The sequence below is a fragment of the Myxine glutinosa genome, chromosome 10, assembly GCF_964187855.1.
Source record: "Myxine glutinosa chromosome 10, kmMyxGlut1.1, whole genome shotgun sequence".
Classification (NCBI taxonomy): Eukaryota; Metazoa; Chordata; class Myxini; order Myxiniformes; family Myxinidae; genus Myxine; species Myxine glutinosa.
Genome location: NC_136270.1, coordinates 23,859,643 through 23,876,918, shown reverse-complemented (window position 1 = coordinate 23,876,918; position 17,276 = coordinate 23,859,643). Strand labels below are relative to the sequence as shown.

Genomic DNA, 17,276 nt, shown 5'->3' with positions numbered 1-17,276 from the left:
AACTCGCCCGGCACCCGCAGCGGTTGCCCGAAGACCAACTCCGCCGCGGATGCGCGCAGGTCCTCCTTGGGCGCCGTCTGGAGGCCCAGCAGGACCCAGGGGAGCCTGTCGACGCAGCCGCCGTCGCGGAGGGTGGCACGGAGCGCGGCGTTCAATGAGCGGTGAAATCGCTCACACAGGCCATTAGCCTGGGGGTGGTAGGCCGTGGTTCGGTGCAGCCGGACCCCGAGCCCCTGCGCGACCGCCCCCCAGAGCTCCGAGGTGAACTGGGGGCCGCGGTCGGACGAGATGTCTGAGGGGGCGCCGAACCGGGCGACCCAGGTGGCGATGAAAGCCTGCGCGACGTCCGCCGCCGTCGTCGACGCCAAGGGCACGGCCTCCGGCCACCGGGTGGTGCGGTCCACCATGGTGAGGACGTGGGTGAAACCCCGCAAGGGGGGCAGAGGTCCCACCACGTGGATGTGGTCAAACCGGCGTTCCGGCACCGTAAACGGGGCCAACAGGGCCTGGGTGTGCCGATGCACCTTGGCGCGCTGGCACGCGAGGCACGTCCTGGCCCAGCCGCGGACGGCCTTCCGGAGGCCATGCCAGACGAATTTGTCGGCGATCAACCTTTGGGAGGCCCTCGCGCCCGGGTGGGACAGGCCGTGGATGGCGTCAAACACCTGGCGCTGCCAGCCCGCGGGCACGATGGGGCGAGGCCGCCCGAGGGAGACGTCGCACAAGAGGGCCGCGCCCGTGCCGTCGAACAGCACCTCGGTGACGCGGAGGCCCGTGACGGCGGTCCGCAAGGCCTGGACGTCGGGGTCAGCGGCCTGGTCCACTGCCATCCGGGCATAGTCGATGCCGAGGTGGACTGCGTGGGCGACGGCCCGGGAAAGGCAATCCGCCACCGGGTTGTCCTTCCCCGCGACGTGCCGGATGTCCGTCGTGTACTCGGACACGGCCGAGAGGTGACGCTGCTGCCGGGCCGACCACGGCTCGGTGACCTTGCCCATCGCGAAGACCAGCGGCTTGTGGTCGACGAAGGCCGTGAACGCACGGCCCTCGAGCAGATGGCGGAAGTGCCTGACCGCCAAGTGAAGCCCGAGCAACTCGCGGTCGAAGCTACTGTAACGGCGTTCGGGCGGGCGAAGCTGCCTGCTGAAGAACGCCAGCGGTTGCCAAGCACCACGCACCCATTGCTCGTGCACCGCGCTCACCGTGTAGTCCGAGGCGTCGGTGGTGAGGGCGATCGGTGCATCGGGCGCCGGGTGCGCGAGCATGGTGGCGTTAGCCAAGGCGAGCTTCGCGCCCGTGAACGCCGCTTAAATCTGCTCGGTCCAGGTGACGTCGCCTTTGCCCGGCTTACCTCGGAGAGCTTTGTGCAGGGGGCGCAGGAGCTGGGCGATACGGGGCAGGAACCGATGGTAAAAGTTCACCATGCCCAGGAACTACTGCAGCCCCCTGATCGTGCGGGGGCGCGGAAAACCCCTTCACCGCCTCCACCTTGGCCGGCAGGGGGACGGCTCCGTGCCTGGTGACGCGGTGCCCCAGAAAATCGAGTTCGGCGATGCCGAACCGGCACTTTGCGGGGTTCACAATCAGGCCATGCTGGCCCAGGCGTTCGAAGAGCGTGCGGAGGTGGTGTAGGTGCTCTTCGCGGGACGTGCTGGCGACGAGGATATCGTCCAGGTAGACGTATACAAAATCCCAGTCGCGCAGGACGCTGTCCATCAGCCGCTGGAACGCCTGAGCCGCATTCTTCAGACCGAAGGGCATCCGCAGGAATTCGAAGAGTCCGAACGGCGTGATGACCGCCGTCTTCGGGACGTCCTCCGGCCTGACGGGGACCTGATGGTAACCGCGTAAGAGGTCCACCTTCGAGAAGAAGGACATGCCCGCCAAACGGGCGGAAAAGTCCTGAATGTGGGGGACGGGGTAGCGGTCGGAGGTGGTGGCGTCATTGAGACGGCGATAGTCCCCGCACGGTCGCCATCCCCCGCCGGGCTTCGGCACGATGTGCAGCGGCGACGCCCAAGCACTCTCCAAGCGCCGAACGATGCCGAGTCGCTCCAGGGTAGCGAACTCCGCTTTTGCTACCACCAGCTTCGTCGGCTCAAGGCGGCGTGCCCGGGCGTAGACCGGTGGCCCGACGGTGGGGATGTGATGGGCCACCCCGTGCTTGACGGCCCCCGCCGAGAAGGTGGGCCGCGTGAGGGCCGGGAAGCCGGCGAGGAGGCGGGTGAATTTGTCCGCTGCCGGAAGCGTACAGATCAACGTGGCCGGAACCGAACCGTTCAGCAAGCCGCTTGGCAAGCCGCTCGGTGAGCCGCTCAGTGGGCTGCTCGACGAGCTGGGCAGCGCACAAGCGAGCGAGCTGAACGTCTCGGCCTGGACAAGATATTGTGCTTTACGTCGACCAGGAGCCCATTTGCGCACAGGAAGTCTGCGTCAAGCAATGCCATGGGCACGTCGGCGGTGACGAACGACCATCGGAAAACCTTCCCTCTGACCCGCAGAGAGAGGCAGCGTTTTCCGTACGTACGGATGGGCGTCCCGTTTGCGGCAAGCAGCGCGGGGCCCCTGCCCGCGGCGTGCTTGTCCGACGTACCGGCAAGAACGACACTCACCTGCGCTCCTGTGTCGCACAGGTAACGGCGCCCGGATAAGGTGTCCGTGATGAACAGCAGGCTGTTCGAACGGCCGGCGCTCATTGCCACTATCGAGCGCCGGCCCGGGCATTTCCCGACCTGTTGAAGGAGCATGGCGGATGACACTGTCGAGCCTCGTGGCCGAACTTGGCGTGGAACCAGCACCAGGTGGTGGAGCTGGAGGAGTGCGGCTGGCTCCGCCAGGCCGGCGGAGTTGGCGGTGTTCCCCGCGGTGGCGGTTTTCGCCGTGGCGGTGGGCGGGGCGTGGCGGCGGCGACGAGGTGCGTATCAGCATGCTGCGTATGCTGTGTAAGCTGATGCTGTGGATCAGCATCATCAGCAGCATCAGCCTCGAGGTCCGTGACGGCCGCACCGACTCTCGCCCGCGTGTCCGAAGCCGTGAAGTACCTGTCCGCCACGGCGGCCAATGCTCGGGGTTCCGTTAGCACGGTCCCGGCCAACGCGAGGCGTACCTGTGCTGGAAGTTGGCGACGGAAAAACGCCCGGAATAGAGAACCAGGGGCTTCGTCGCCCAACAGTGACAGCATATGGTCCATTCGGACCGACGGGCGCGTGTCGCCGAGCTCGGGGAGATCCAGGAGGCGGTCGGCCCGTGCGTCCTCCGTGAGGCCGAACGTGGCTAGGAGCAGCCGCTTGAGTGCCTCGTACTTGTGGCCGTCCGGTGGGTGGCGAAGGACGGACACAACTCGAGCGGCCGTGCCGGGCCCGAGGGAGGCGACGACGTGGCAGTAGCGCGTGTCGTCGTGGGTGAGGCGGCCGTGCCGCTGGAAGCTGAAACTGGGCTTCGGCTTGGACGAACCAAACTTCGGCCTGGGCCTCCCAAAATTCGGGAAGTTTAATCGACATCGCGTTGTTGGCCATGGCAATGGCGTCGTGTTTGGAAGGATCGCTACAGCAGATCCAACGTCGAGGGTCACCAGTAAAGTGCGGTGTTACGCGCGCTGTTTGTAAACAAGGAGGAAGCGGACAACGCGGTAATTTGTAAGAGTCTTTATTCAAGAGCTCACTGTAACACTGAACTCTCAGTCTCAGGGCTGCGCGCCCCGTGTATATCGTGAGGCCACGCCTCTCTCCCGGGCGTGGCCCACCCCCACTCGGTGTGCGGGGTGATGTCACCACGTCAGTGCTTTCGTGTCCGCCACAACAACATGTAAAACTGGCCCAAACGTCAAAACAAAACTCGCTCATTTTAAGTCGTACAAGCTAATGTGACCACTCATTCTTCTGGGAAGAATCCCGTGCACATGCTTGTCACACTTATAACTCACCTAAGTCTTTATAAGTTCATCAAATACTGACACCGCGATTGACATTCACTGAGGTAAATGTTGATATCTCTTCTGAGGTAAATAAATAAATAAATAAAAACTGTTTTAAAGCATTATACGTATCAAACGATACATTTTATGAAAGGGGGAAACCGAATACACACTTTAGTGGTTTTAAAATGACAGAATATGTCTTTATTAGAAAAACAAAAAAAGAACCTTGAAGACGACGCTGCTAACAAAATACACCGCTCTAACGCATAACCACGAGTTTAAACTACATTTACAACAAATATGAAAACTATTTTCATATCACAATGTTAAATATAGAATATATAGAAGATAATGTAAAAAAAAAATGAGCCCTGTCTTCCAATGGTAAACAATCCTTCAAAAAATTCCTGGATCCGGAATAATATCCTGAGCTTCACCAAAAACTAATCAATTCTTCGTTATCCCAAGGGCAATCATCCCACCAACTTTCATCCAAATCCATTCAGAACTTTTCCAGATATCTTGTTCGCAAACACACGAACACACACACACACACACACACACACGGACACGATCGAATGCATTACCCCCTGGCGGGAGTAATAAATTCAACAAATTTCAGAATAATTAAAAATACAAAACACGAATATCTTGTTTGGATAAGTGTTTGGATTCGGATTATGACAAAACTAGTTGGATAAGCTGGTTAGGTGACAAGAACAAGCCGATTAGATTTTCGTTCAGGTCCGAATCCAGATCCGGCCTATCAGTGGGATACAAAACATAAAATGTTCAGCCAGGTGGAGGTATGTGCTCCACCAAGTGCCATTCTAGTTGTGATAGTGCAGAGGCCTATTCACGCTTTGAGCTATGGGGTCTTGTTTCAATTCCCGAACAGACTATAAACTGACGGATTTGTGCTTCGGTGGCAGGGTGTTGCGTCATAGTGTACTGACTCTCAAATTGATGTTCAACTAGGTGTCCTGTCTGGTGGCATTAGCTGGTGTGCGCTAACAATAAACAAGTGTCTTTCAAACAATAGTAGCGAGTTATCGCCAGTACTGAGGCCAAATTCCAAATACCTGCCTTAAGCACCTTGTTATCGTGGTACTCGAAGTACTTTCAGTGCGCCATAATACCAGCAATGTGGGATTCCGTCCTTTCCGATGGTTCTGCCGTTGTCCTTCAATGGACTTTACTTGTCTGCTGTTTGTGTGAAATTACATACAGTGCCAGGAGAGGGTGGTGTGGCACCGCTATTTGTCTTGCCGAAGCCATCCAATGACATCACAAACGTCTGGGCTTGCCTGGAGACATCCGGACAATTGTTGGCCTTTGCTGCCTTATTGTCCCATCATCCTCAAAGTCCCATCTTCCTCAAAGTCCCATCTTCCTCAAAGTCCCATCATCCTCAAAAGTCCCAGCATCCTCAAAGTCCCATCATCCTTAAAGTTCCATAATCCTCAAAGTCCCATAATCCTCAAAGTCCCATAATCCTCAAAGTCCCATTATCCTCAAAGTCCCATCATCCTCAAAGTCCATCATCCTCAAAGTCCCATCATCCTCAAAGTCCCATCATCCTCAAAGTCCCATCATCCTCAAAGTCCCATCATCCTCAAAGTCCCATCATCCTCAAAGTCCCATAATCCTCAAAGTCCCATCATCCTTAAAGTTCCATAATCCTCAAAGTCCCATCATCCTTAAAGTTCCATAATCCTTAAAGTTCCATAATCCTCAAAGTTCCATAATCCTCAAAGTCCCATCATCCTCAAAGTCCCATCATCCTCAAAGTCCCATCATCCTTAAAGTCCCATCATCCTCAAAGTCCCATCATCGTCAAAGTCCCATCATCGTCAAAGTCCATCATCCTTAAAGTCCCATCATCCTTAAAGTTCCATAATCCTTAAAGTTCCATAATCCTCAAAGTTCCATAATCCTCAAAGTCCCATCATCCTCAAAGTCCCATCATCCTCAAAGTCCCATCATCCTCAAAGTCCCATCATCCTCAAAGTCCCATCATCCTCAAAGTCCCATCATCCTCAAAGTCCCATCATCCTCAAAGTCCCATCATCCTCAAAGTCCCATCATCCTCAAAGTCTCATCATCCTCAAAGTCCCATCATCCTCAAAGTCCCATCATCCTCAAAGTCCCATCATCCTCAAAGTCCCATCATCCTCAAAGTCCCATCATCCTCAAAGTCTCATCATCCTCAAAGTCCCATCATCCCTACTCCTTTCGAGGAGCATAATGCTCACCCTCGGTAGAGTTGTGAACATTTTCATGGCTGAGAACCCACCCTGGACCCAAGGGCACTGTGGGATTGGGATACCTAACATCCACCAGGGAATGTTAGTAGTTGGAACACCTGGGTTAATATCCCTCCAAAGGAAAGCGTAGGCCCCCACTCGTTGCCTGCTCAGCACCAGGGTGTCGGTTTATAATCGGGAGTAACACCGATAGACTCGGCAGCTAAAAGCGTGAGAATTCTAACTCTGAGCTTCTTCCCAGGCCCAGTTATTATTTTGATTTATATGGTAAAGTCCATCCATTGTATATACTGTTCTGCTGATCCCAGTCCCTTCGGCCATCACTGACGTCCATAGGACGTTTTTCTCTTCGAACAATATTTCATTATCTCCGCTGCGTCTCGTGTCTAAATACGAAGGTCCAATAACAATTTATGATCATCCCAAGGGCAAACCGAAGAGAACACATCCATTTGGTGGAAAACATGAAGACTCGCTCTATATTGGCTCAGTTATTCATATTTTTTTGGAAGGAAAACACAAACAGATGTTCCACGCAAACTGCAGCGCGTGGTTTCGGTTTGAGTCAGACACTTTCAAACGGCTGCATCTGCCACGTATGGTCTTCCTGGTTCCAAGCGGTGCAGACCGGGCCAGAATGTCCCACTTTGTGCAATTGTGCAAAAACACATATTAGTCATGTCGTTCTCGTGATTCATAATTACCAACTGGTGCGGTTTAACCATTCTTTTACAAATACATTTTTCTTGTGTACTTTGTCGAGGCCCGTATAAGAGCTAACACATAGAACATATAATAAAGGGAGCGGGAGACAAGAGAGGGGGAGAGAGAGGGAAGCGCAACACAACAGTTTATTTCCAGAATTGTTTTTTAAAAACTGGAAAGCAACGAACGAGGTTTTACCTCGTTTTACCTCCTCGTATCTGGTGTATTGAAGATCCAAGAGGTCATCATGACACAAGGTTTTCACATCCGTGAAGTTAGCACCGTTTACCCGATTCAAAGCAAGGAATGTACCATCAAAATAAAAATGGGGAGTTGTGGAATGTACCATTACGAAAAAGGGGTGTGAATAAGGTAACGGGTTGAATCGGGTTGGAACCCGAACCCTAACTATACCATAACCCTATGCACCTATTTTGTTGTGTTTCTCAGGCCATTAGCTGGTACATCCCGTTTCTCTATTCACCTCTTGTTCACGGTTCCACAATTCCTATCCAATTCAATTAAAGTAGTTGTATTAAGGTTTATACTGACCCCTTCCCCACCCCATTTTTGTGATCTACAACTCTCCTTTTTTGTAATGGTACAATCCATACTTTTAATTGGGTAAAGGGTACCAGGAAGGTTTTCACCTTCTGCCTGCATTTACAATGTAGTCAGGGTATAACTTATGTGAAGGCATAACTTTTGTGACTTATAAAGTCTACACTGCACCTGGGACAGCTGGCTTAATGTTGAAATGATGGCATGCTTCTTGCTTCGGTGCACTTCAATTCTGGCCCGACATGGTGCAACTGTTGGAAGCCATCTCTCTATTACGTACTCTCCAAGAAAGAGCAATCAGAGACTGCAGACCCTCGCCAGGGACGTGTTTGTGTTGTGTATTTTGTCTGGTGTTTATTAGCTGCTGTGTTTATGTGGTTTATTGATGACGTAGATTTATGTTCAATCCAAAATGGCTGCCGAACCACGTGACCGATGACATCAATATAATTCGCCCATACATTTTTTGTGTAGATCATGCTCAATAAATTTTCGAACTGATCTGACTGTTCAAGCATTCTACTTGTCTAATTATGACGTCATAATGAAGGCACCGATGATATCATCATGAATGTATGTTGTTCCCCATGGGGAGTACCAGACAATGAGCCATGTTTAATTTTTTCCATGGAGCGGTTTCTGAGATATGGAGGTGCAAAGTTTTCGGTTTTTCCAAGATGGCGCCCGTACCACGTGGCCTATGACGTCATAATTATCATTTCAAAAATTCTACAGGAGTCGCTCCTATGGTGAAACTTTATTGACAATCGGACCAACGGTTGCAGAGAAAAGCATACTCAGTTCTGTGCGGACAGACAAACACACGGACAGACAAACAATGGGACGCAAATGCAACACCCTCTCCTCTGGCGAGGGTAAATATGGCAGAATTTATACCCGCTTTCCCTGTACATTGCCAAGACCTCTTCATTTTGGAGACCTCTGGAGCATTTTGTACTGTTATTAAATCTTAGGCCAAATCTTATTATAATAGAGCAAACGTATATGGTTATGTATGCCTATATGCGACGAAAACATCTTCTTCTTCTTAAAATAAAATTAACACCCTCTTAATTAAACCTCTTAATTACGTTTAGACTGCTGAGGCCCCTTAGACCTTTGACGACCCTTTAATTCCCCCAAGACCCTTAAGACCACCAGGACCCCTGAAGACCCAAAATACCCATAAAGACCCCAAAGACCAAAAAATACCCCGAAGACCCAAATCACCCCGAAGACCCGAAACACCCGGAAGACCCAAAATACCCCAAAGACCCAAAACACCCTGAAGACCATAAAGACCCAAAACACCCAAAAGACTCCGAAGACCCAAAAAGACCTAGAGGAACCAAAATACCCCAAAGACCCAAAAGACCCCAAAGACACAAAATACCCTGAAGACCCAAAACACCCTTAAAGGCCCAGAGGATCCAAAAGACCCTAAAGACCCAAAAGCCCCTGAAGACACTGAAGATCCAAACCACCCTTAAAGACCCAGAGGACCCAAAAGACCCTTAAAGACCCAGAGGAACCAAAAGACCCTTAAATACCCAGAGGAACCAAAAGACCCTTAAGACCCAAAAGCCCCTGAAGACACCGAAGACCCAAAACACCTCAATGACCCAAAACACCCTGAAGACCCAAAAGACCCCGAAGACCCAAAATACCCGGAAGACCCCGAAGACCCTGAAGACCCAAAACACCCTGAAGACCCCAAAGACCCTTAAATACCCTTTAGGCCCAAAATATCCTTAAAACCCCGAATAACCAAAATACCCCAAAGACTCTTAAAGACTCAGAGGAAACATAACACCCAAATGGCCCTGAAGACCCAAATGGCCCTGAAGACCCAAACACCATGAAGACCTAAAATACACCGATATGGTCAAAGATGCCTGTCCCTCTGAAACGCCGAGTCAGGCTCGTATAAATAATTTGTTTCTCATATTGGAGCAGAAATTTTAGGATAGGGAGATGGGCATCTTGCTTTGTAAACGTTTCGATGGAGAAGGTATAATTCCATTATTAAAACTTGTTGTTGAACAATACTGTACAGTGTGAAGGGAACAATTTCACCTTAATCTAACCTATGACCAGATAGGGGATAGACCAAATGTTTGGTGGTGGGTTCAAATATACTGCCAGTAAGCTTTCCTTCTGTCCCCAAATTTAAAGGGAAATAAATTTAAAATAGATATCCGACACGAGCTGTCGTTATAAGTTTTAGTTTTATGTATAGAAAGTCCAGGCTCATGGAATAGCACAGTGGAAGAGGCTACACACAGACAGTAAGGCAGTGGGACAATGTTCAGACGCAGCCAAGGGATGAACGAACAGGAGGAGAGAGAGAGAAGAGGGAAGGAAATAGCAATCTGTCAGTTGAAGGGATGGGTTACTGAGAATAGAAAATAATTATGGGTCGTCTTCTTCTTTGTTCATTGCAGCATAATGCTCATTGGCAAATGGCGTGGCTGTGCTGCTGATGCTGTGCTGCTGATGCTGTGCCCTCTGCTGGTCAGGGCAGGAATTTGTAATTTATTCATGGTGCCGGTGATAGCTCGCCTACTCTTCGTGAAAGACGCGTGGGATCTTTAATGTCCATCAACGAATGCTTGCAGACACCAGGACACCCGTTTAACGTCCCTCAATGATGCTGCCTGTCAAATACCAGGATGACAGTTTATAGATGTGTCGTGACTCAAACGCAAGCTAGACAGCTTCGAGGCGAGTGTGCGTACCTCTAGGGCCGAGGCCATCCTGTCAGGCAATTATGGCTGGTTATGAGCGATGACATGAGTTGGTGGTGCATTGCCAACTTGGATCCCTGGAGGAAAGAGGGTGAATGTCCAGACTGAGGAATGAGGTTTACTTAAACCCTTCAGGATAACTTAATTTTCTATTTCACATAATAATGAAAACTTGCTTAGTTATGACATATGCCACACCATCTGACTGGTTTACATTTGCAGCCTAAAATATGATCCTGACGTATTGGTGATGTGACGTCAGAAAGTGGATGAAGTGACTGAAGATATTGGTGATTTGGTGCTGTGGTTGTTGGCCACGTGATACCGGCTCTTGCATTACTGATTAATTAAGGCTCTGCCGCTTGCAGGAAGAACCACCAGCGCTCCCTGGAGTCTTTGCAGACCAGCCTCGAGGCAGAGGCCAAGGGACGTGCCGATGCTCAGCGGCACAAGAAAAAGTTGGAGAGCGACATTACTGAGATGGAGGTTCAACTGGAGCACTTGAGCCGTGCCAGTGCTGAGTCCAGCAAGCAGGTGAAACGACTTCAGCACCAAACTAAGGTAATAACAACAAACAATTCCACCACAAACATCAATATTGTATATATATATAAAAGGCTAAAGCGGTTTGTCTGTCTGTCTGTCCCACCCTGAAACATGGAAAGACTCTTTGGAGGGGAAAAAATATATATTGAGTTTTTTTTTGGTTTGTTTTTGATTACAAGATCGAGGCTCGTGTAAGAACTAACATCAATCACAAAAAAACAAAAAAACGGACAGGCAAAACACAATAAAGAGAGCGGGAGACAAGATGGGGAGAGAGAGGGAAACACACAAGTACAACAGCAGAGAACAGGGACATCGGAAGATCTGTGGGAGGGAGAGGGCTTGGGGGGAAGAGGTATGGAAAGGGGGGAGGGAGGTATAAAACACATGGACACTGCTAGAACTTCCAGGAAAGAAGTCGGTATTTCAAAAAAAGTGGATCTGGGGTGAATTAACTGGGGATGAAAAAATTAAAGTGGATCTGGGGTGAGTAAAAGTTGCTTCAAATTAATCCAAACCAACGGGAAAATTATGATTTTTTTTTTTTCATATTCAGGTAACAAATTGAACACGGGCGGTGTATAGGCAATGGACCGCTGCCTCGATCGCTACGGAAATTATTTCTTTGCTTTTAAAATATATGTAACCTCCTATTTTTTAGCTCTTTCTTTCAACCAGTGCAATAATAAAAGGCTTCCTTTTTTTCCCCTCTTTTTATATCGTTACAACGAGCTTCTGCTAGTTCATCGATAATTATGAGGTTGGTAAAGATATCACCCGGAGTTTTGTTTATAACCAGCTTGTTATGACTGATGGGTTCAAGAAGAGATGCTCAACTCTTGATGTTTGCGTTGTTGATTGAAATGGTCAGTCGTGCAGCATGGCATTCATTCTGCAAACTTTCATGTCGCATCTTTAAATAACCTGCACTTGTCAAATATGAACGTCTTTGAAAGGAAACCATTGGCATTCTGTGCAGCCAATCGTTTGCAAATATCAACAGGTTTGATGATTTCACAATTTTCACTGACCACACATTTCATGATTATTTGCCATTTCATGCTCTTTGTTGTCTCACTTGCCACCATCTTTATTTCCAGTACATGTACTACAGCAGGGAACACATGATTATGGGTATTGCTTACCAACACTATAGAGACAATTTCCCTAAAAATGTATAACATACATTCATTTCTTTCTCTATAATAAACAAAAGTTAAAATCAAATTTGAGCCACTGATATATTTATGTTTTGATGTTTATGTAGTGGTTTGATAAACTCCTTAAAAGGTGTATCAGGTGTATGTCACCCTGATGAGGCCATGAACATAGAACCATGGCCAGGAATCCAGAACATGGACAAACTGTAGAACCATCATATCGACACTTTTGGACAAGGCTGTTTTACAATTTGTGTACCACAGGAGATGCAGCAGCAGATAGACGAGGACAGCCGTTTCCGGCAGGAGCTGTTGGACCAGCACAGCTTGGCTGAACGGCGTTTGGGCCTACTTACCACTGAAGTTGATGAGTTGCGAAGCAGTCTTGAGATCTCGGAGCGCGTCCGAAAGGTGCTTGAGCAAGACACCGTGGACTTACGGGAGAAGAACTCCGAAGCGGAGAACCAGGTACAGGCACCACGAATTGAATGACTTGAGAATGGCAACGAAGTTTAAACAAAAAATGGAATTGCAGTATAATGCACCGGTTATCTTTGCAGATACAGCAGCTGGGCAACCTTCGAAGACAGCTCGAGAACGACCTGCAGCAGCTGACGATGAGCCATGATGAGATGATCGCGGACTTTCGAGCCAATGATGAAAAGGCTAAGAAAGCCATCATAGATGTGTGTCTCTGCATCCTCACTAGAGCTAGTGGTTTAATATACCGGTTTTCTTTTGTTGTTGTTTTTTGCAAACAGTTTATTTGATCTGCTCATACTATAAATCGTTGATGGGACTAGCAGGATAGGTCCGACGTAGCATAAAGTTGCCTCTCAGTAGCTGTCTAGTCTGGGTTTTATTCCCATCCCAACTATAAATTCCCAGCCTGGTGCAAGGTGTTGTGTCAATGAATGCGCCATTCTTCGGAACTGATGAGTGGACGCTAAATATCCCACGGCATCTTTCACGAGGCAAGATGTCATGTGAGGGTTATTCATAAGGCCAGTGTCCCAGATCAAATGCTTCCTCTTGTGAGATACCTTGTGATCTGATCTCTAAGTTACACACTTGAGTCCTATTTCCAGCTGAACCATCCTGATGTTTCAGTAAGAGACCATCTCATCTTACTATAATTCACCAAATGTCTGTCCGTCTGTCCGTTCAAAGGTACCGCAAAAACGGCTGAACCGATCGCAACGATATTTTGGGTGGGTAATCCTGGGACCCCCTGGAGTAAAATAGGCTATATTGTTTTTCCAATTTTCCAGTTTTTCCAAAAACGATGCAATAATATTTACCGATATGAACAGTGATGCGGCTTTTATTGAAATTCTACAAATACTGTTTAGATTTTGATGAGAAATATGAACCTGCCGCGAATGTGGAAGTGGACAGATTACGGCAATGAGCTGGTTTGATAATATCCCGATACAACCGGCATTTAAAACAGTATTTTGTTAAAGTATCAATGGATGATTGGAATTGAGTGAATACAATTACGATGTTGAATTCGTAATTGTATTCACCCAACCGTACGGAACTTCGCATCAGGATGTAAATATTTGTTTATGTCACGAACGTTGTTTAGAGTTTATTTTTTATATTAATGCTATTTAATTTGTGATTGGAGTTATGCTGTTTGGAATGAAAAAAGAGATATCGAGTTCAAGTGAATAACGAAATGCCGTGACGGTTTCTACTTTCTAAACGTGAAATTCGCGGATCGCCATATGCAGATTCGCCATTGACTGGGTGTGGAATAAACGTACCCGTTTGTTTGCGAACGGGTACGTTTTTCATGGAAGTCCTTCACGAACTTGCCATCCACGTCTGACATACGACTGAAGGTGCTACAGGAATGTGGAATTTATTGGTTTCATGCTTTAGCATTCGCCGTTTCTGCATTGTCTGTTTGCTTCTGGCCTCCCACCCGTGCGTAGCACGGGTACCTCACTAGTATCTCCTAATGTCGATTAGCGATTTTTAAATATTTCCCTTTAACTGTTTGGGAAACTAGACTGGAGGCTGAAATGAGGAACTAGGAGTAAAATAATGTGGATTTGCAAGTGTGTTTTGTCCATACAGGCTGTCCTTGTGGATGGATTTGAAGTTAAATGATGTTGACTGTGTGCACGGGTAGGCGGTACGCATGGCAGAAGAATTGAGACAGGAGCAGGACCACGTATCACTCCTGGAGAGAAGTAAGAAGCATCTGGAGCAGATGACAAAGGATCTCTCTGTCAAACTGGAAGAAGCTGAAGTGAACTCCATGAAGGGGAGCAAGAAGGTCATCCAGAAGTTGGAAAACCGGGTGAGTATAGAAGTAGGCTCAGATGCATTCATGGTCATGACATAAATGGATGATGTGCTCACATGATTAATCTCATGGCTTCTTGTTTATGCATTCAATATTACTGACAATCTTGATTATGCAATTCAGTATCTCTATAGCATTTCAATGTAAATATCCAAACCATGATTATGAGATGTTGATTATTGTGGACTCTTTTGCAAAATGGTCTCGATATAGTACTTATTTGTAGCCTGGTGTTGGCTTAGCAGTTGGGGTGCCGGCTTGGGATCCTAGGATCCTGGGCTCGAATCCCGGTCAATCGCTGAATTAACACCAGCGGGATTGTCTCAGCCTGTCATCCTTCCGAGGTCGGCAAATTGAGTACCAGTTCACTGGTAATTCCCTATGTATCACAAGAGGCGACTAACAGGGTTGGTGGCAGGAAGGGCATCCGGCCGCAAAACATTGCTTCAAAAAGGGGACCATGGTGCCCGAAAAGGCCAACCCCTGCTCTGTGGGGAAAAATGGCCTCTAAAGGTGGTTCTTCTTCTTCTTCTATTGTACTTATTTGTCTGTCATGTCCTTAATTTTTGTTTTCCCTGTGATATTTGCACAAGCTCCTTCATGAGTCTTTAACAGACACCATAGATAATAAAATGATGTTCCATGGTGTAGAATTCATAATCGCAGGAACATTGAGTAAAAAGAACCGACCGACCCCGAGCAGCGCACCAGGGCTGCAGCTGCTTCATTACCCCCCGGTAACAAAGGCGGACGGAGGTTATGTTTTCACCCCTGTCTGTTTGTCTGTCTATCTGTCTGTGAGCAGGATATCTCAAAAAGTTATGGGCAGATTCGGACGAAACTAGGTGGAGGAGTTAGTTCGGCGACAAGAAGAAGCCGATTAGACTTTGGTTCAGGTGCTGATACAGATCTGCCCTATCAGTGGGATACAAAACATAAACTGTTCAGCCTGGCGGAAGTATGCGCTCTACCGAGTACCACTCTAGTTTCCCTGTGAATTCAATGGGGAACATCAATACATTTAAATATTTTTCAAGAAACCGCTGAGATTAAACCAATTTGCTTCTTCTCAAACTGAAAGTATGTGGTAAAGTAAAGCTAAATGATAAAATGTGGAACATGCAACCCAGAAAACCCATTTGCCATTGAGATAACGAGAAATAATATCTTTTGCCTTTATGAGTGGGGATCAGATTGAGCATCGACGCAAATAGGAAATGTGGTTTCTATTCGACCGCACTTATCCACAGCTGTGAGGCATTAGAGATCTCGTGAGATGAGCAGGATAAAAAAAAAATACCAGGCAAATTGAATGGGCTGGTCCATGTCCAAAGCCATGTGGCATGAGATTTAAAGTCCTCTTTTCTGAGTCCATCACTTGTCACCCATCAATGCTCCTGTGCTGTTCATAGGCTGGAGGTTGGTGCTGCCTGTAGCCCTTGTTGATCAGATATTAGTGAGTCTTCCAGCAGCAGCCATGTTAGCTACAGCAGAATTTAGGTCATGTAATTGTATTGGGGCACCTGATGTGTACTGTATCTATTTTGCATGCATGTAGAGGACAGTGTGTACCCTGGATAAGAATAGGTACGCCGTATCCCTGCGTGTCGTAAGAGGCGACTAAGAGGGTTGACGTCAGGAAGGGCATCCGGCCATAAAAACATTGCCTCAAAAAGAGAACCATGACAATTACAACTAGATGTGGGCAGGGTACAACCCGAAGTGGAGATCGGTTTCTGGGGTTTGGGACATGGAATGTAGGGACAATGACAGGGAGATCAGGAGAAGTGGTGGAAGTATTGGTCAGAAGAAGAGTGGACATATGTTGTGTGCAAGAGACGAGATGGAAGGGAAGTGGTGTGAGAATGGTGAAGGGTAGGCAGGGACAAAAATACAAGTTTGTGTGGCAAGGGTGCCTGGAGGGCGTGAATGGTGTTGGTGTCCTGTTTTCTGAGGAGTTTGTAGACAGTGTGGTGAGTGTGACTAGAGTGAGTGATAGGTTGATGATGGTGAAAATGATGATTGGAAAGCTCTTGGTGAACGTCATCTCGGGATATGCTCCGCAGGTTGGTCGAAGCGATGAAGAGAAGGACAAGTTCTGGTGTGCGATAGAGAAGCTGATGGAAAACGTGAAAGATGAGGAAGTTGTTGTGGTAGGAGGAGACCTAAATGGACATGTGGGAAGGAGTATGGATGGTTTTAACGGAGTTCATGGGGGTTATGGATATGGTGTGAGAAATGGAGAAGGTGAAAGGATTTTGGAGTTTGCTGATGGAGCTGATTTGTTGATTTGTAATACTCAGTTCCAGAAAGAGGATAATAAGCTTGTTACATACACGTCAGGTGGGTCGACGACAACCGTTGACTACCTGATGGTGCGTAGGTGAGATAGGGGGCACCTCCGGGACACAAAGGTGATCCCGGGGGAGGAGGCTGTTTCACAGCACCACTTGGTTGTCTGCGATGTAAGGGTGAAAGGTGCGAGGAGAGCTCGGCGGGTGAAGTACCAACCGAGAATGAAGGTGTGGAGGTTGAAAGAGGTGACAGTAAGGGAGGCATTAAAAGAGAGGCTGAGTAGGGTTGAGGATGATGTGGTTGAGCTTGAAAGTGGTTGGATGTCAATGAAAGCTAGTCTGTTGGGAGCTGTTGGTGAGGTATGTGGATGGACAAAAGGACCACCGAGGCACTCGGAAACATGGCGGTGGGATGATGAAGTTGGAAAGAGGATTGACGAGAAGAGGAAGAAGTTCAAGGAGAGGCAGAAGGCGAAGGGTATGGGAGCAGAAACAGCAGAGCATGAAAGTTATAAGGCAGCCAGGAAGGCTGCAAAGAAAGAGGTAGCAAAGGCGCAGAAGGCATGTAGGAAAATGTTCGGAGAACGCTTGGATTCAGAAGAGGGTCAGAAAGCAGTATTCAGGATTGCAAAGCAGATAGCGAAAGAGAGGTGTGATGTGATGGGGGTGAGTTGCTTGAAGGATGAAGCGGGACAAATCGTTGTCGACCCAGATGGAATTAAAGGAAGATGGAAAAGATATATGGAAATGCTGTTGATTA

General features: G+C 48.4%; 1 protein-coding gene across 1 annotated transcript in view; it reads left to right on the top strand.

Annotated features, from left to right (window-relative positions):
* Positions 1 to 17,276, top strand: part of LOC137434338 (uncharacterized) — a 123,834-nt gene that overhangs the window by 103,825 nt on the left and 2,733 nt on the right. The window contains exons 37-40 of the mRNA XM_078785175.1: positions 10,565 to 10,757; positions 12,167 to 12,370; positions 12,463 to 12,588; positions 14,046 to 14,216. Of these exons, the coding sequence (XP_078641301.1) occupies positions 10,565 to 10,757; positions 12,167 to 12,370; positions 12,463 to 12,588; positions 14,046 to 14,216 (694 nt within the window). The remainder of the gene's footprint in view (positions 1 to 10,564; positions 10,758 to 12,166; positions 12,371 to 12,462; positions 12,589 to 14,045; positions 14,217 to 17,276) is intronic.